At 48.6% G+C, this 19,925-nt stretch overlaps 2 protein-coding genes across 5 annotated transcripts in view; both read right to left on the bottom strand.

Annotated features, from left to right (window-relative positions):
- CD151 (CD151 molecule (Raph blood group)) overlaps positions 1-4,020 on the bottom strand; it is a 41,371-nt gene extending 37,351 nt beyond the window's left edge. Inside the window, exon 1 of the mRNA XM_052810949.1 lies at positions 3,920-4,020. The gene's annotated coding sequence lies outside the window, so the exon portion shown is untranslated. The remainder of the gene's footprint in view (positions 1-3,919) is intronic.
- Positions 4,021-7,234: 3,214 nt separating this feature from the next.
- The window catches only part of CRACR2B (calcium release activated channel regulator 2B), a 43,432-nt gene continuing 30,741 nt past the window's right edge, over positions 7,235-19,925 (bottom strand). For 3 of the 4 annotated variants that reach the window (XM_052811360.1, XM_052811361.1, XM_052811362.1), the window contains 7 exons: positions 17,223-17,517; positions 16,902-17,043; positions 16,592-16,673; positions 13,925-14,039; positions 11,576-11,683; positions 10,767-10,843; positions 7,235-9,732 (listed from right to left, as the gene is read on the bottom strand). In XM_052811360.1, the coding sequence (XP_052667320.1) occupies positions 9,648-9,732; positions 10,767-10,843; positions 11,576-11,683; positions 13,925-14,039; positions 16,592-16,673; positions 16,902-17,043; positions 17,223-17,517 (904 nt within the window). In that variant the 3' untranslated portion in view covers positions 7,235-9,647. Of the gene's footprint in view, positions 9,733-10,766; positions 10,844-11,468; positions 11,684-13,924; positions 14,040-16,591; positions 16,674-16,901; positions 17,044-17,222; positions 17,518-19,925 lie in introns of those variants that run through there. The other variant, XR_008238747.1, reaches the window with a different exon arrangement.

Here is a 19,925-nt window from a genome sequence, read left to right as displayed (position 1 = left end):
TGTACCTACCGAGCTGTACAGCACTTTTCCAGCTCGGACTGGAGAGCCACAACCACCTGACCAGCAAGAGGAACTTGGGTTAGAAACATGGACCAAGTTGGTCATATCCAAATGCAGCCCAGACCCCAAAACACACCTCTTATTCTGCCATGCAACGCCAGGAGTGCAAAATAGTAATTATCCTCCTGCTCATTCTGCCAAGAGCTTTATTACTGTGCAGTAGCCAGGATGCAGGACTAATAGGACGGACTGAATTCACTCCCCAGGATGCCAGGCTGTTGAGATCACAAGCAGAAGAGTCTGGCAGGCGGGACAGAGCAGAGCACTGGCGAGGGAGATGCTCATCAGCAGTGCTGCTATTACAGTGCTGAGCCTTGCCAAGAGGGCCTGGCAGCAAACCGTTTTTGTGCCATGGGGAGGGATGGTATGAGGTGGTCTCTGCAGAACTGACAAAACACCTCATCTCCATCCTGCAGCCCTGCCATTCCTCATTTCTCCCTCCACACCCTGGGTTCAGGCATGGGGCAGCAGAGAAAAGCACTTTTCTCACAGGTTGGGAAGATGGTCACCATCCTGGGGGAAAGCTCTGCCAAAGTGCACATGCAAAAAAGAATGGGAAAATGGGGCGATTTTACAAACAGCGACACCATTCATTTCATTTGGGCTTTGCTGTGGCAAAAGGAAAATCATGTTCAGGGTCTGAAAGGCAGGATGAGCAAGTGAGACGGAAGGAGACCTGGTCTTCACCTTCAGGATCTTGAAGGTTTTGAAACAACCAGGGAGACTAAGGTTTCTGTTCCTCACAGCCAGGGAAGCTGAAATGAGCTGTAATTTCCAGGAGTCACCCTCCCTCAGGCTTTCCATGACCTCAACTGTTGGTGCACACATTCAGGGAAAGCTGGAGATAACCCAGTGTCGAGCCCAGGAGCAGAGAGTAGAAGTGGGGAGGAGGAGAGCATCTTCTCAGGAGCTTTCAAGAGCAAGACTGATGAGGTCAATGAGGATAGTATTAGTAGACTGGGACATGAAAAAGCAAAGCTCCCCGTTTCTGGTTTTCAGAGTCAGTCCATCCACATTGTATCTTCCTAAGCTTCTGTCTTAAACAAAAGGCACAAGAAAAACAGAGGGACTGCATGATTGCTTTATAAGTGACCAAATCACCTGGAAATGCCAGAAAGGATTGTTTGCCATGTACAGGTATACACGGTGACAGAGATGTTACATGTACGAATACATGTAAATATGTATTTTCCTCCTATGCATAACAAGTAGCCCAAAACACTCCTTAGAGCAGAAGCCAAACTTTGTAAAAGCAATGAGTGAATTTACCTGCGGGATGACTCAACTAGAGGAGACACAGCTCTCCACTCAACCCCCTCAGGGCTGTCTCAACAGCAAGGGAGTTGTTGCCTGCTCTGTTTATGTGCAATGGCAACAGCTAGAGTTGTGCTACTACCTTTATTAGCTGGGAATAATATAACACGCCTGCTGGAAACTTCCTAACAGGGATAGATAGCGCTCCATCAGCCACTCCCACCTAGCATTTTTGCTTGACAAGGGAATACCAGCAGCTTTTTTCCACCCCCTTGCTGAAGAATCTCTCACACCCAAACTTTTGGAGGCTGCACTGAAAATATCCTTTGCAGAGCCAAGATTTTGGCTGTGCGTGCCTCACTGTACTTGAGAGCAGCCTCAGAGTCCTGCCCACTTCCAAACTAGCATAAGAACTTCCCTTCTGCACAAGGGGGCCTGGGAAGCTAAAGCACTGGAGAAAAATCTTCTTGGGTTGGTATTCCCTGCTTAGTCAGATGACGGCTTTTGTATTAAATTCAAGAGGAAAGCCACAGCCCCAACTGGGCTGTTGAAGTTCCTCTTAGTGCTCTGCTGTCTGCACTAAGAACAAATCCTCCTTTAACACACCTGCCTTGAGACAGGAGCAAGAAAACTTGACTGTTAAGCTCCCACAAAATGTACCGCAGGACGGAATAACCACCTCAGACTCCAGAGTAAAATGAGATATGTGGGACATTACCTCAAGCACATAGAAAAGGCATGTTCTTATGGTTTACTGGAGTCAACACACAGCAGGGACTGCCAGGACTTTTACCAGGCAACTGGGGGAGTAATTCTCCTCCATTGCTGAAGGATTCCACCAAGAAGATAAGCCATTATTTCAAAAAAGCCATAGGCCAATCAATATATGCAACAGTTTGGAATAAAACATGCTTTTTGCAGAAATACAGCATATGGACAGAAAGACATCCAGGTCAGGAACTCAAAGACATCATCAGGACACTACAGAGCAAGGATGTGATCTCAGGATAGTTATCTGGAGGAGCTCAAAAGCTGCCAACTCCTCTGACTTGCAACCCAAGCTTTCAGCAAGGACATCTGACTCAAAGTACTGGCACCTAAGAGCAGCTGTATGAAACCAGAGCCCAGATCCACCTATGCAACCCAGCACAATGCCTTTAACAGGGACTTGTCACCAGATGCCTCAGGTAAAGCATAAGCGATGCTGCCCCAAACATTGCCCAGCTTCCAACAATTTGCAGATCAGAAACTGCCTGCCCTAGGCACACAAACTCCTTCAGAGAACCTAAACACACTGAAACTTCTGCATTGACTTTTCTAGTTTCTGTTGAGCTCAGCAACAGCTCAGAAGAGACAGATGCTCTGCTCTCTCCACCACAGGTAGTCATCTTTAGTAGCAGTGAGAGTTGTGCAGGACTGGGATGGACCTTTGTCTGACTGATGACATGCCAAGAGACTCTTCAGCCTCAACAACACCTGGCGGTAGATATCCTATCACACCAAAAACTTCCTTAAGAACCTAGGCAATGCCTCACAGATAGCAAAGGAAACCCATTTTGGCAAAAGGGACTTGTTTCAAAACTGTTTCAACAAAATGACCACCACTGGGCATTACCTCTGATGGGTGATGCCATTTTAATTAACCCTTGTTCCAGCAGACACCACGCGAACTCTCAGAGCAAGCCAGGAAGTGCTGTAGGGGGACAAAGGAAGTGAAGCAGCGTAATTTAAGGGATGCTATAGAACAGCCTGAAATAAAGATATGTCTTTGCTAAAATTCAATAGGATACTGCAACAGGTTGACTACAAAAGCCCTCAGGAAGAGTCAGGATTTTTTTAAATTTACAGCAGTTTACATTCTTCATGAGACACGAAGCAAAGGCAACTGGGAAAGATTCCTCACGGCAAACAACACCGTAGTGCAACAATAACCCATCGCCATCAGCTTCCCATCTGATTCAGCTTCCAGAAAATGAAAGAAAAGGAACATCGCCTGGATTTTGTGGTAAACAAGGGCTCGCTCTCCCCTTTCTCCACCTCCAAGGGTCCTCCTATGAGACCAACATAAAGGCCAAGTCTTACTTGTTCAACAGGGAGACTTAACAGAACGCAGGGCAGAAGGAGATAAATGTCGTTTTGCAAGCTTACGGCAACATTCATAACACTCTTCCTAATGCACGGACTGCGCAAACCTTCTGTCACCTCCCGCCTCCCCCCTGCAACAGGTTAAAACACTTTAAAAAACAAAAAAAAAAAGGCAAAAGCCAAGCCCCTGTGAAGGTGCACAATGCCAGCGGGCGCTGACGTTGAAGCAAAGCAGTGCTGCAATGGAGCTGGCCTTCGGTACAGACCGCGGCCAGGTACAGGCGGTCGCCTCACGGCCCGGCGCGCCGCGGGCGAGCAGAGCGCCAGACCCCGGCTGCGATACACGGGGCCCACGGGCAGCGCTTTGCCTCCCCGCTCCCAGGCCGGGCTGTCGGGGGCTGCTGCCTGCGGCACCCGCCGCCGTCCCGGCCTCCCCACCCCGCTTCCCCACGGCCGCGGAGGGACCCTCCCGCACCCACCCTCCCCAGGCGGCCGCCATTTCGGGGGCGCCCCGCCTCACCCCTCCGCAGCGAGCCGCGCCGGACCGCAGCGCTCCGCGCCGCCTCACGCCCCGACCTGCCACGCTGTGAGGTACCGAGCGAGGGAGGAAGGAAGGAAGGAAGGAAGGAAGGGCGAGGAGGGCGGCGCGGTCAGCCCGGCCCGGGACGCCCCGCCGGGGCCACCGCCCAACCCCGCGGGGCGGTGCCTCCTCGGGGGGCGCCTCCCGCCGCCACCCGCGCCCTCCCGCCCAGCCCGGCCCGGCGGCGGCGGCGGCGTGGCCTGGCCTCCTCCCGCCCCCTCGCCTTCTCCTTGTGCTCGCTTCCTGCCGAACAAAACGCCCCGAAACCCGGCGGTGTGCGAGGTGTGCGGGCTCGGCGGTGCCTGCGGGGGGGTTGCGGGTGCGGTGCAAGCCCGCCAAACCGTGCCTCTGGTAGCAGTGGCCCCTGGCTCTCGCCACCTGGGCCTCAGGCTGGCGTTTCCGTTGCCGCAGGCAGCACGTTACAGCAGACTCGAGCTGGAGCTTCTTTCTCTTTTTTTATTTTTTAGGCGTCAGACCTGCTGGTTAAGGAGTTTTCCATGAAACGTCCTGTAAATCAAGATCAAGCCCTGACTGGCACACTGCCTCATCCTTCCATTACCTCATTTCAGCTTCAGCCCAAATACCTCTGCGCTAAGCAACAGCCCCGCACAGAGGCTGGCCACAGAAGACAGACCCTCACCTGCTCCCCTCGGCAGCTGAGCAGCCTTGCACGGTTTTTTAGGGGTGGGTGGGAAGAGAGGAGATCTGCATAGGGAGGGAGGGTTTAGGACCTCCTGGGTGTTGGCCTTGACTGTGACACTTACTTAACCTCTCCTGCCCATGTGCCCAACTCAAAAACCATGTCGTCCTTCCCAATGAGTAAACCAACTCGTCTCTCCTCAGCCCGTGGGGATCCTACCTAAGCTTTAGCTTAGAGCCCCTGGAGAGCCGAGTGATTCAATAGAGCCTTAGGGGACCGGCTCACACTTGCACATCCAGAGGTTTCTTGCAGGGAGTGTGTGGCAGAGCCAGGAGGCAACAAGAGATGCCGGCCCCTACCCCCAGCCCCAGCCCTCCTTGGCAGAGCCCTGGGCAGCCAGCCGCACCAGGCCGCTGCCTTCTTGCCATGTCCAGAGATCTCGTGTACAAATAGGAACAAATGTAACCTCCCGCCTTGGCAGATTTGGGTCAGTAAATGGGCATGATTAGGCACAACTAATGTGCTTGCGAAACCCTGTAGGTAAAGGTGGGCTATACTACAGGGCACCCCCCCACCTCCCAGTCCTCAGCTTATTAATATATATTTACTGGAGATACATGTTTACCTTCAAAAAACTGATTTTACCTGGTCAGGTCTCCTGTGGACTAGTCGTTTCGGAAGCAGCAGACAGCTACGCTTGTGTTTCCAGGATCGGGGCCTTATTAAACCACATGGCTTGATATGCATATAAAGCATGCCTTGCAGGCCTGAAGGGTCTGGAGCTGGATTATTGTAGCAGTGCCAACTGAAATTTTTTGTGACTCATAAACAGCCAGATAAGTAACGAGCAGACCGACAGTGGCTCAAAGAGCTAACGAAGCTCTGAACTGCAGGACTGTGGATCTATCGGCACTGAGCAGATTTCCAAATAGAGCATTTAAAGGTGTAGCATGAACTATGAGATATGTTTATACTTGGAGCCTAAGTACTTGGTCAGTTTATATAGGGACTAACCAATTAAGTAAAAAGAGCATGAAAAGACACAAACCAAAGAAGGTGACAGGACAGAAAATGTGTGACGGACTGCATGATCCCCACAGCAGGAACTCATTAAATGTGCGTAAATGGAAACTGTCCCTTGGAGTTCAGGCTGCTTGGAATAAAGAAGGTAGAAGAAAGCAACATCCCAAACCTTTGCAATTCTTGCATTTGTCCTGTGGGAAAGCTTTAAACTTAGCACTGTGGCTTAATGCTCTCTCTTCAGCCCTGTTTTGGCTTTCAAAGAGATGCTGTCAGGCTAATCCTGTTATGTTATCTTTAGCATATTAACATGAAAGAGACACGGGAAACCAAGACAGAGTGGGGTCCCTTTGCCTGTGTGCAGAGCTTTGTGGGACCGTGGTTGCTTATCAGAGCAGCTGGGGGTTTTGCCTTTGCCTGTAGATCGGATTGTATACATAGCTGCACTGTTGCACGTGCCAGGATAAGGCTTCCCAGGCTATAAGAAGAGTACTTTCTTGTGATACGATTCCAAAATGCCTTACAGATGATATGCAAAAAGTCACCTGTCCACTAAAAGACTGCAGCCAATACAGCACAGGAACAAGCCCCCAGGCAGAGTCTATTTTGCATCCTCCCTCGTCTCATGCCACCTCAGGATATTCCCATTATTTGCTTTTTATTTATGCTGCAATTTCCAGCAGTCACTCGTAGAGGGTGGCTGCTCCCTGGGCTTCTGTTCAGAGGCAGAAGAGATTCTGACAAAAACAAGGGGATGTAGTAAAATTAGGACTTTTGTGGAAAGCCTGGTCTAGTTTGGATCTGGTATCAGACACGTTTAAAAAGCAACAAACTGCCCCTCTGGACTATAAGTGTCTGGGTCTTCCAACAGGACATTTAAATATTGCACAGAGAGACAACAAAAGACCATCCAGTAATAAAACCCACCCTGGTGCTTACTGTTGTCCAAGCACAACCTGCTCAAACTCTGTGCCACTTTGTCATGGTTGAAACAAAAGTCCACCCTGTTCCTGCTAAAAAAAGATGTTACAATGAGCTACTTGTGCTATCAATTTATAGCAGGGGAAATGAGTGATAATTTCTTTGGTCAAAGCTGTGGAGAGATTAGTTGTATAATGCATGAACATCCAGCTGGACCCATGCCAGGGCACAAGGATTAAAAGCAACCAAATTCCTAACTCTAGTGAAAAGAATGAACAGGACATTATTAAAATAAATGTTTAGTTCTACAAATATAGGTACGAGGTGAGAATGTGCCCTCTCTGAAAGCACTACACTGCCCCCAAACATTGGGGAAGCATCTCCCCTTTTTCTCCTCCCTGCTCTGCCTTGCCTGATCACCTGAACTCTGGCTGCTTGAAAGAGGTAAAAAAATAAGACCAGAGATTAATTGCTCCTGTGCTGCCTCCGAGACATGGGTTCCTGATCAACTCTCTCCCTACTTAGAAACCTCCTGTTTGTACCACCATGGGGGACAGGCTTCTCAGCACTTCCTGAGCGGCGAGAAGGGGAGGTCACACTGCAGTCAGCGACTGAAGAAGGGAGGCTGAATCTCCTGCAGTGCCTGGAAAAAAAGAAATCTCTCAACACAACCATTTGTAAGACAGCATTCCTTTATTGCCTGTACTCTGCTTGCACACTAAGAAAACATGCTTAAGGTTGTACATTTAAAAAACCCACGTGGTAGTTCTTGCCGTTCGCTGCAACATGACAGCACTGATAAAGGTAATACACAGACTGGCCTGTATTTGTGCGTCAGCTGTATCTCACACGCCTTTGTCTTTCATGTGCTCTGTACACAGTGTGGGAGGTCCGCGTTCAGACCACATTAGCAGACCCCCTACTGCTCTCTTCCTTCTGCAGCAACTTCCCAAATCCTGCTGCTGCGGGTAAGTAAATGTTCACATTACTGATGTGCCCCAACCAAAGATGCCAGTTCTTAGTCAGCACCACTCCTTATTGACCTGCAACTGGACGGTGATGCAGAGAAATCATTGACAGCAGCTCCCCCAACTCAGGTAGTGGGTTTGACCTATTCAACAGGTGATAATGTCTGTGCTCCTTCACGCCACATTGACTAGAAAGCCAGAAAGCCACGTCTGTGTTCAGATTACAGGTGCTTTCTGAAAACAGAGAGGATTTCCCTTCCCAAACATTGTTTCTTGCAAACACAAGCAGTTCCACTGGCAGCACTGCTGGTGTTACTCTAGACTCCACACCAGCTGCCCTGGTTCCTTCTGGATCCCTTCTAACTTTCTGATTCCCAGTCTCTGGCAGGCATTACTGCGGTTAAACACAGCGTGAACCACAGCCAGCCAGCAGTAAGGACTGAGCAGGAGCTTATTACTTTTAGCTATTCCTTTTAGTCAGGAATCCTGTTCTTCTGGAGAAAAACTTCCTCTTTCCTATCAGGAGTAAAAGGCACCGGGAGGAACCACGGAAATTCTTTGTAACACTGATGGGCTGTAGGTGACTCAGAGCACTTTTCCTGCATGAGAGATTCCCGAGAAATTTGTGCAATAAACAGACATTCAGAGTAATTGCCTTATCCCAAGAGAGGAAAGAGTGGATAAATATAGGCCTTCCCTATGCTGCAAGGCTGGGGGGACTGCTTCACAGCTGCAGTGTCACATCTTGCACCTAGAATGTCAGTCACATGCAGAAACAGACTCAAAGAAGAATGGGAACAGGGCATTACAGAAAAAGCTCACTTAATCCCACAAGGCTTTAAGAGCAACTGAGCTACACAACAGAAAGCATCACACCCCATAGAACACCGAGGGCTTCATGCCCAGGCATGGCAACAGCTATGCCAAGAGGCATACTTTTGGGGCCAGTTCCTACCTCGGCCCGCGCCTCCCCTCACCCTGCTTTCCCCACTCCTTAGTGACAAGGAGGCCCCTGCGCAACAGCAACAACTTCAGTCCTGCTCTTTCTCAGGCCCTTCACCAGGAAAGTGAGGTTATTGCACGAGGCCACCAAAGAGAAAAAGCCTCACTAGGTACATTTCACACAGGCAGCTGCCTTATGCTTCCAGCTCAGGTACGTTTGAAAGCACTATGGTCAAGCTAGCAGGGTGGGATCTTTCAGTACTGCAGATAAGTCAGTTCCTAGTTGCTGGAGATTCTTCAGGAAAGGATAAGAGAATGGGAGGAAACAGGCAGCATCCAGCCTTAAAACAGGCTATATATGGCCCCCCTGCTATGTACAGCACAGCTCCTGCAACGGGTTATGAATCAGCAGCGTGTGCCAGCACCTGTGAGTCCCAGGGCAACTGCTCCGTGTTCTGTAAACAGTAAGAGAGGGACAGTGACAAGGTCCATTAGGGTAACAAAGTGAAGAAAGCCATCGGGATGACTCGTTTTATCAGTTCATACTATATCCACATATGGAATCAGTTAACTACAATATTAGCAAGTTAAACCAAGTTTCACAGTAAATGCACGGCCTGATCCAGATCTTACAGGAACCAATGGAGGTTTTCCTGCTTACCAGAGCGGGCTGGGCTCTGCTGTTACAGAACCAAGAGGAGATGCTGCTCTTTGAGATGGATGGATCACTACCTAGAGCTAGCCCAAATTTAAAATAATTTATTTCTCTCTCACACTAAAATTCTATTTAACACAGCACCTACAGTGTCCTCCACTCTCTGCTGCTAGGCCACTTCTTTGCCGGAAAGAAAAGGAACAAGACTTCATCCTTCTACAGGGAAGCGACCTTTCCAGACAGAAGGCCCAGTTTGTGCTATTAGCCAAGACCAGCCAAATTCCCCCAAAGAAGCAGAGGCCTCCAGAGACCAGGGCTACATGCAGAGTTGGGAAATTGAACAGTGCAGATCATATGCACGTTTTGGCCTGATTTAGTGCCTTGAAATTCCCATATGGGGAAAAGCTGCAGCTTCCTCAAGTCTCTGCAGAGCCTATACCATCAGATTCAGCTTGCTCAAAAGGAACACCAGCTTCATGAAACAGTGTTGGCACATGTCTCTTGCTGACACACTGATGTGCCTTATGTGCAGCACCCTTTCCTCCTGCTGACATCTTCCAGCTGCAGAGCATTCTCCCTCTGCCTGTCTTCTTGCACTGTCAGCAACCTGGAACAAGCAGCACAGATCGAGAATGCAACCCAGTTACTGAGATCTTCCTGCCAAGGCATTTGGCTCTGCCCTTTCCTCCCCATCAGCCAGAGACATTTAGGATTGTAAAAAGTGACTGGCCCAACAACCGGGCTTCTCTGGAAGCTGGGCTAGATAAACAACACACAGAAAATGAGCATGAATTTCCAGGGAACAGGGAAAGAAACGACACATACAAGAGGGGACAGCATGGCTTAGTAGTCAGTGCACCAGACCAGGGCTTGAACAGTCTGTGCCTTATTCCCAAGCTCCCGCATTGATGGCAGAATCCCGGACTGTTTGCTTTGCCTGTCTGGGCCATCTCAGGCAGCAGCATGGTAATAAAGAACGCTGAAGGCACTTGCTATGGGAGACATGATTTACCTAGCTAGTAAGTAAATCATCCCAGTTAATGAATAGATAAGTCCTGCTGTGAATTTAACAGAGATAATGCAGCAGGAGGTGAAGGGATAGAAGAAAACAAAAGGATATTTTTCTTGCAAGCTATCAAAGACTTTTTTCAAAATGACTTGTTTTTTTAAAAACTAAAAATCTTAGAGCAAACTTCTTTCAGCCTTACAAAGTGTCTTATCTCCCTTTAAAAATAATGCCACCAAAATACCACATTCTGTATAATGCTTAATAACATAAGGAAGAAAAAACCCTTAGAGATGCATGCAGACTTCAAACTGAAAATGCCAACTTAAAATCTGGGATAGTACACAAGGTTTTTGTGATGAAATATTCAAATTAAACTCCCAATCTTTCAACAGCCAGCTCTGCCAGACAAAGCTTGGCATGAGATAACGTCCAGTCCACACTTGGTACTCTCCAGGCACAGAAGACAAGGACCTGGAGTCAGGGGGAAGAGCACATTGCTCCAGGTCTTTTTTGTGACATGGCAGAAAGTCAGTCTCTGACAACCCCCTCTTCTTGCCCATTCCCCAGGAGAGCCCACACCAATCACCTACAGCTGGGGAAATGTCCCAGGGTAACTGTTCCTGTTCACTGACCTGGCCATGTGCAGCATGGGCTCCATGATGTTATAGCCAGTCATCGCGCTGCACTCATAGAAGACAGCCTTGTATTCCTGCCAGAGAGCACAGCAAGCACCCATGTTGGCTGCCAGTTCTCCCCCACCATTCACCCACACCCCTGGGAGCTGGCCCACCCTCACCGCTGGGAACTCTGCTGAGAGCAGTTGGGGCCAGGAGGGTGGCTGTTACCACCCTGCTCCCCAACCCAGGAAAAGGAGATGCTTTTTCAGCATTGGGGGCCCAGCCAGAGTGTCCAAAAGGGAACACAGGGGGAGTTATTTGGGAAGATAAAACAGCTGCCCAGGGTACTTGGATTCTCTTACCTTTGTGTTGCAGAGTCCAGAAGATGCGGAACACCTCTGACACCCTGCCTCCACCCACCCAGGGGCCAAGGTACCAGTGGGCATGCAGACACAGGGAGTGAGGAAGGAGGCAGGATGATTTTGCAGAGCATGCATTAGGGGAGTCCTCAAATGGGAAACAGCCATACATGCTCCCCTCAGAAAGACTGAGCATCGCTGCAAGGAGACATCAAGCCTCAAGAGAAATACGTGAGTGTGCCACAAGGGCCATTGTCTGCCACATGCTGGCCACCACCTCATCCTCCCTGGTACCAGAGGGACCTCAGTACATGTTTACATTGGAGAAACAGGGGGCAGGAGGGGAGAGGGAAGGTACCATACTGGAAATGGGCTCCAAGAAGGGCTTCCTGCCAGCCAGGCTGCCCTGCTCACAGCTGGAGGGAGGCTGCAGAGCAGGTCGAGCAGCAGACCACAGTGTCACACCTTCGCCAGCCTTTCCCCCTCCACCTTGGGCACATTCCGGGTCTCTCTCTGCACAGCATCCATTTTATTTCCAAGCAGAAAGACCACAGCTCCATCCTTGATACCTTCCTGCAAAAGAAACAGAATAAAGCACCCTAGAGACTCAGCTGAGGGAGGGAAGTATCTTGGAGCAGATCCTGTTCCAGCTCATGAAAACAAGACCTTCAGTGGCAGCAGGATCAGGCCCTTTAGCCATTCCTCAAATAACCTCAAGGATTTGTGGAAGGAAGCTTAAACTATGGGAATGTATTTCAAATGTTTGGTATGTACAGCTGGGATGCAGAGAGAGGGGAGACAGGACGTGAGTTCCTCTCTGGGAAATAACAACCCTGAAGGAAAGCAGTTTGCCCCATAAGCTGTTGGGAATTTGAGTTCAGGCAGAGCTACTTATTAAGTTCAATAATTTTTGTGTGGTACTGTTCGTCTGTGCTGTCCTAAATTCAGCTACCCCTTGCTGAAAATCCACTGGCCAAGCAAGCTAAGCAACTTTCAACTCTTGTATAGGGTATCTGTAGGAACTGTTTTCCTAGGCAATTCCTGGAGCCCATTAACTTTGGTAAAATTCCCTCTAGTTCCACTGGCTCACTAGAACATCACCAGAATAAGGACTGCAAAATTATTTCCGAACTTGACTGCCCTGGATGGCTTGCAGTACCTGAACAGCTTCAAAGCAAGATAAATACTAAGATGGGGAAAGGACAAGAAGAGAGATTATTAAAAGTTACAGATTTCAGGTGCTTTGATTTTCTGCATGCTCAGTTTAACCTTCCTGAAACGAGCGTGATTTTCAGAGGCTGGGTAGTTTTGAAAATCTTAACCTTTGATCTTTTAGAGTCTAAAGAAATAGCTACGTCACCGTTTCCCCCCCCCCCCCCAACAAGCCTGTGGAAGTTAGTAATATTAGAAACCTCCAACCTATGCTTATTCATTTCACTTAGATCTTGGTTTTTGAGACACGGCACAATCAAAACAAACCCACCCTTGACAACTGCCTTTCAGCTCTGAGTCACCTACACACAACTTATTTAAATTACACAGACAGGTATTTTTGTCTCCATCCTGGTTTCAGCTGGGATAGAGTTAATTTTCTTTCTAGTAGCTTGTACAGTGTTATGTTTTGGATTTAGTAGAGGAATGTTGGTAACACACTGGTGTATTCAGTTGTTGCCATGTAATGTTTAGTCTAAAGTCAAGGATTTTTCAGCTTCTCATGCCAAGCCAGCAAGAAGGCTGGAGGGGCACAAGAAGTTGGGAGGGGACACAGCCAGGGCAGCTGACCCAAACTGGCCAAAGGGATATTCCATACCATATGACATCATGCCCAGTATATAAACTGGGGGGAGTTGGCCTGGGGGGATTGCTGCTCGGGAACTAACTGGGCATCGGTCGGCGAGTGGTGAGCAATTGCATTGTGCATCACTTGTTTTGCATATTCCAATCCTTTTATTATTATTGTCATTTTATTATTGTTATGATTATCATTATTAGTCTCTTCCTTTCTGTTCTATTAAACTGTTCTTATCTCAACCCACAAGTTTTACCTTGTTTTTCCCTGCTTCTCTCACCCATCCCACTGGGTGCAGGGGTGTATTGAGTGAGCGGCTGCGTAGTGCTTAGTTACCAGCTGGGGTTAAACCATGACAGTATCCCCAAGCGGATACAAGCCACAGATTAATGCTTTTACTGAGAGTTTGGAAATAAAAAGCAGGGGGGCAGACTACAGTATTAATACACAGTCACCAACTAAAAAAGAAAAGGAAAAAAAAAAACCTGTTAAAGTTGAAGCAAGTGGGGAAAAAAAAAAAAAAGCTATTCCTAATATTTCCGTCTTATCTCAAAGCAGAGTCAGGATGTGATTGTGCAAAGCGCTGTGCATGCATGCTGCAGGTCTGAGCCTAAATGCACCAGGGCTGCCGTCTCCCTTTCCTGTGCATAGGCTGGACACCAGGAGATCTCCTTGCCTGAGCACAGGTGTGACATGACCACGTTTAGGAGACGTTGTCAATGCACATGGGCTGCTTACAAACACACACTACTGTTTTGGCAGGTCTCACTACCGTCTGCCATAGAAACAGCTCTCCCTCATTTAATGGGCTATCGCTGGCTTTGGTATCTTCGACAAGAAGTCCCTGGTCCCAAACTGACTACCACAGGCAGTACCCATAGCATCGGCTTTGATAATCCATCTTCCCAAGGTCAGTAGGACTTCCTGGGGCATCCGAGAATGTCGCTCCCAGACAGACTGTTGGAGCTGGTCTGGAGCAAGGCAGTGGCAGCACCAGTGTCAGAGCGCCGAGGCCCCGCTCTCACCTGGACGCTGCTCATCCAGTTCCGCACTGCCGTGAAGGAGCACTCATCCGTAATGTCGTACATCACCAGAATCCCATCTGCCTTCCGGAAATACTGCTTGGTAATGCTCCGAAACCTGAGTCCAAATGAAACCAAAGGCACTCTCAGAACCATGGCTGTGTAATGACAAGAAACGGAATGGGATTATCTGTCTTTGAGCACAGGCTGTCTGCAAGGCCTTGCAGCCCCTGTGCATGAGATGTGTCCCCTGGGGCTGGTGTGTACAGGCTGGTGACAGACAGGTCAGATCCTTGCACCTTTGAGGCAGGCCAGGCAGCCATGGGTAAGCAGGAGTCTTTCCAAACGCATGGTGCTGAGAAAGCAGGAAGGAAGATGTTTGCAGGTCAGGAAGAAAGAAACAGAAGAATCTCTCTAGGTGTGACAGTGAGATAGGAAAAGGTAATTGCCTGTAAAAAAGGAAATGGATGGAAAAAACTATGACCTTTCTCTGGAGTCTGGAAGAATCTGCAGACTAAGCTGTACCACAGTATAAACTAGGTGTGCCTAATGTCTGCCCCAGTGCTACCAAAACAGCAGTTAAGATCTCAGCATCAGTACAGTCTGTTTCCAGTTTTGAATCTATAAAGCAATGCCATCATTGCTTAGCAGTAGCAGTTAGACACAATTTTCAGGAGAAACTTCCACCAGATATCTACTTTGTCCTGTGGGTACCAGTTAGAACCACAGACTTGTATTTTGGGGATAAATTAAAAACAAAACAAAACAAAACAAAAACCAAAAACCAAACCGTAAAATCTGTAAGCAGTTTGTGACAGGGCCATGATACAACCACACTGATTGCAAACTGATGGAATTAAATGCAACACAAATACTGACATCTCACTGGAGAGCTGTGTATTTTAGCCCTGCACAGGATAACAAGCTCTCCTATTCTATTAAAAGCCACGAAAACCCACAGCAAGTACTGGCCCTCCTGAACTCTTCAGATGATTGCCTGAAGCATGTTCTTTCTCACTGCAATAAGGGTATGACATTCTGGCAACTACTGAATTGAGAAAGCACAGACTTTATCCTTGGCAGTCAAGGTGCACCTCTGGAACTACAGCACAGGCTAGATGCTCTAGAAGAAACATCAAATGTAGCATGCACTGGTCTCAAGGAAGTTACCAAGGAGTTCTCCTTGCATGCTCCAAGGGGTTCCTCTATCTCTTCCATAGGATATTCACAGTTGGACACCTCCAGTTAGAAGTAATTAATATTTCTCTAGAAGTACGAAAAGTTTTTGCTTCTTCCCAGGTCTCCTATTCGGTATCAGCACTGAGCCAAGTTCTCTCTTGCAAGTCTAAGACCTGCTAATGCTGCAGGGGCCTACCCTAAAGGTCCTTCTGCAGAGACAATATCTTGAATTTAGCCTCTGATGTAATCTGGCCTCAGTAAAATGCCACATTTCATGTCATAACAACTCCCCTTACTGCTCAGCTTCAGCACTGAAATAACCACAGGAGTTCTTTCAAAAATCATTATTTCTTCAGCATGAAGCCTGATTTTGGAAGAAATAGTTCGCTTTTCAATAGGTATTCCTACTTAGTACATTCCCACCAGGTCTGCACAGTCTAGCTGACTGAGGTAGACAGCATCATTACTCTGTTGGCACAGTTTAGGATTATAATATTCCCATGACCTCAGCTGCCTCCTGAAGGCCTGGGCCCATAACATATTTAGCCCAAAATACCCAGTATTTATTTTTGCCAGGCTCTTGAGGCAGCCCCCTTGAAATAGCTTTTCACCTTCAGCTTCAAAGTGCATCCTAAATAAAATCTAATTTACACAAAGGTAGTGGTGAGCCTTCATCTCTAGTAGCAGATGAGGGTTAAGTGTGTCCTCTACTACTCTGGTCCTCACCAACAGTGCTGGTAACATCTAGTGATGGCCCATGCTTTTGAAACTAGAGGCCTTCAAATGGAGAACCTATATTCACTGTCACGAAAAGCTACACTGCCCCTCCACCAAGGATTATCACTTCCACGAGTCTATCAGCAGAAGGAACAGTGGAAGGGGCCAATAACCTCACTGACAGAGTCCGGCAAGGTAGTTCAAATCACCTTCCCCACAGGTCAAGCTAATTCAGCTGGCTTTGTCTGAATCAGATCTGGAAATGTTCACACACTCCCTTCCACCCTCTGAATAGCAAGTAGTGGTGAGCAGCTGGGGACAGCAGTAGCACAACTGAATCCAAGAACAGGATGTCTATCCAGAGCCTTCGTTTCTGTCCTGATCTGGAGCCCTGTCCTGCAGCTTTTCCCAGAAGCAGGCTGATGCAGGAGAGCTTTGAGGGCTAGAGGAGCTTCGAACCCCACACCATACAGTGATTTATGGATAGACTACCTCAAGCCACAAGCGTGCAGGTCAGACATTTGGAAAACTACTTTTCCGTCAGTCCTCAGAGCGATCTCCCTGGGCCCTGCTTTGCAGCCACAGCTTCTAGAAATCTCTGAAACAGACCTTTGCTGCAGGTTCAGCACTGGAATAGCTGCTGTGACCTCTCTGGTCCTTCTGAAGCTAACAAATTTTCCCCAGAGACAGAAACCAGGTGCACACACTCTTTCCCTTTCCTCCTGCTTCCTACACTGAGCCTGGCAGTAGGGCATCCTCACAGAAACCGCTTACCTTTCTTGTCCAGCTGTATCCCACAGCTGTAAGGCAACCTGGATGTTATCCACCATCAGACTCTTCACCTGGTAATCGATACCTGTCAGGAAGGTAACAATGATCGTGAGATAGGATGGGGAGAGAGCAGCTTGCCGTTGCAATGGCCAAGATCAACACTATTTAGTTCAGGGAAATTGCAAGATTGATTTGAAATTAGGCGAGAGACCATCTTTACCTTTAGTTGGGCTAAAATAGGGGCAAAAAGCAAGTGTCTAGGCTGACTTTCCCACTCTTCTTAGCCAGATGAGCCAGGAACCCTATCACTTACCGACAGTTGCATTGAGCTCAGCCAAGAACCTGTTGTAGCAGAAGCGGTGGATGAAGGAACTCTTCCCAACGCCAGAGTTCCCTACAAACACCACTTTAAAGATGCGGTCTGGGGAGCAGCTGGCTGGTTCCACTGCCTGGAGCTACAATGGAAGAAAGGGATGCAGTTTTGAAAAGCCCAGCTGCAGACTGTGCTTTGATTTAGGCATTGGACCCCTGCACTATAAACCTATGGAGCTGGAGTTAGATGGAAAGAGAGTCAGAAACCCTCAAGTCACTGGTAGCAGGTGTTTGAGGAAGAACCCCAAGTAATTAGACTCACCCTGGTTTCAGTGCCAACAGGCTGTCCTCTAGGAGGCAATGGAGCATCATCTAATCCATCTGCATTTTTTCTACAGTCAGCATCACCCTTCAAAGTCATCTTCAACCACTCAGCATCTGCTGCCAATGACCATCTCTCCTTGTCTCTGCTCTTCTCTCTGAAGTTTGTGCCACCTCCTTCTCCTGTCTTCAGCCATGTCCTGTTGCCTGGGAAGTATTTATAGTTCTTTCTGTTGGGTTCTTCCACTGCCACATCCACCAGGAAGGCGAAGGGAAGGTCCGCAGAGGCCAGTTGTCTGTATTAAAGCCCACAGGCACCACAAATAGGGTGGGAGGGTAGGAGGTGAGGGGAAGAGGAGGAGGTTGCAAATTCCCAAAACAACCAATGCAATCCAATTAGTGCATATGCAGCACTTGCAGGAACTGTACTTCATACATACACTCCCCATACTCCCTGTGACTAAGGCATCGGCAGCACCCCTAGGGAAAGAGAGACCGCTCACCTGAGCTATGCTGTACTTATATGTGCCGACATATATTTAATTAATTAAAAAAAATTCCCACCTTCTGGATTTTTCAAGGATTCTTTGCCTCCCGCTTCCCCTAGTACTGAAAAATAAGGCAAAGCATACAAAAGTGGCAACAGGATAAGCTTTTTTTTTTTTTAAAAAAAAAAAGAAGCAGCAACAAGCGCCCCTCTATTTTTGTTACCAAATACAACACACAGAAAAAAAGTAACAAAGGTTTCCAGGTTAGTGAAAAGGGTTTTGACTGCAGGCAGTAGGGCGAGGGCTGGCTGCTCGTCCTTGGGAGGCTGCATGCAGTGTGCGCGCCTCTTAGTGCCCTCTGCTGAAGGCACACAGCCATGCTCCAGGAAACCAGAACAGCACTTCCAAACACTGCTGTAGCAGTGTTTACTGAGTTCAGGCAGCAGAAACCTGCCACAGGTGTGCAAATTGCAGTGAACGTGCTCACACCAGAGTCACTTTGCCTGGTGTTGGCTCTGCTCTGGCCTGCATCTACACCTGGCCCGAGGTAAGGGAGCCAGGACCCGAAAGACATTTATTTTTTAAAGCTTCCAACCAGCCACACTGCACTCTGAACGGCAAGAAATCCCCAGGACCCCTGCCCAAGCAGTGGTAGTGGGGAATAGGTGTTGCACTGACTGTGCCTACACAAGAGCAGGCTGACGCACTTTGTTCACTGGGGGTAGAGCTGATATGGCAAGTGGAGGAACAATGTTCAAAGGAACAGCTAGAATAACTGATTTAAACTACTGGAATCATTGCTGAGGGGCAAGGCAGCATCTTAGCTCTGCCTTGGCTTTCCATGGTTAAAGAACTAGACGAAGGGAGTGAGAAGGCTTAGAACTCAACTGAAGGGCTTTATCCACCACAGGTGTCTCCATTGCCTTCATTGGCCAACAGGTTGCATTTGGAAGCAAATTACAGAGACCAGAGCAGTCAATCTCTTCAGAAGGAGCACATCCCACCTCCCTGCAACATTTTCCTCTTGCTACTAGTGCAGGAATCAAGGCAACAACTCTCCTCTCCCAATCCTGCGAGTACAGCCCATCAGGACTGCAAAATTCACCTGCTGCCATGCCTACACTTCTTCCCTGAAAGGGAGCTCGCATTCCTGGTTGTCTCCCCTGCATCTGCCCCAAATGCCAGCCCAGAGCCAGGCCAGCTGGAACCTCTCCCCACTGAAAACAGACACATCCTCCCAGGCTCAGGCTCTGGGGAATGGCCCCCATCTCCCAGGGCTGGCAGGAGTTGCAACAATGAGGGACTGAGTCTCAAAAGCCTCTTTGGGGGGACACACAAACACAGAACTTTCTGAACAGTGACTCCAGATCTAAGGGACTTTATTCATGTTTCTCAAGCAATGTGGTGCGACACAGCACTGGGACAGAGATAGGACCAACAAATCCTTCTCCCCTTCTCACATCACTCTCACTGCCAGACTTCTCCACCTGTTAAGCCTTTCCGGTGGGTTTATGCCAGGAGCAGCTAGCAGGATCTTTGCAAGAAATAGCTGTGGAGGGTGGGAGAGCTTGGTTGTCTGATCCCATGGATAGCATGTCTGCCAGTCACACAGCCATTCTGCCTCAGACCTATCCAAGCAACCTCCCAGCCTGGGCTCAAGAATCAGCCCTGCTCCGCAATTCACCTGGTTTTCCATCAGTCCCCAAGCCCAGGAGCCTGAAGCTGAATTCTTAAATGCCACTACCAGAACTGCAAGAATTAAGGGCAAGTTGAAGCTGGAAGAAACTCTGAGCCTAGACCTATGTCTCTTGTTGGCACCAAGAGAAACTGGGAAGCAGGGGAACCTTTTGCAGAGACCTGGTAGGAAACAGGGAAGCATGCCACCTTTAAAACTTGTTTGGCACCAGCAGCTGCAGAGGAGATCCAGCTCCAAGCCAGGTCAGGGCTGGGCTGGTCTCCCCTGCCTCTCAGAGGAACTAGGGGTGCTGGTCACAACTAGTTCACAAGGGCTGATGCTTAATGCCAGCACAGTTCAGGCAAGCACATGTATGTGGGTACTGAAGCCACTGCACAGTCTGCATGTAGAGTGAAAAAAAGAAGAAAAAAAAAAAAAAAAGGCCTTGGCCACGCAGACATATTGGCCTACCCTGGCTGAAGGGGAGGCCTGGTGTGCCAGGTGAGCATCTGCGTAGGTGCGGAGGGAGATGGGCAGGATG

Source organism: Harpia harpyja, chromosome 16 (genome assembly GCF_026419915.1).
Source record: "Harpia harpyja isolate bHarHar1 chromosome 16, bHarHar1 primary haplotype, whole genome shotgun sequence".
In the NCBI taxonomy this organism is placed as follows: domain Eukaryota; kingdom Metazoa; phylum Chordata; class Aves; order Accipitriformes; family Accipitridae; genus Harpia; species Harpia harpyja.
The sequence above is the reverse complement of the archived record's forward strand: the minus strand, read 5'-3'. Positions and strand labels throughout refer to the sequence as shown.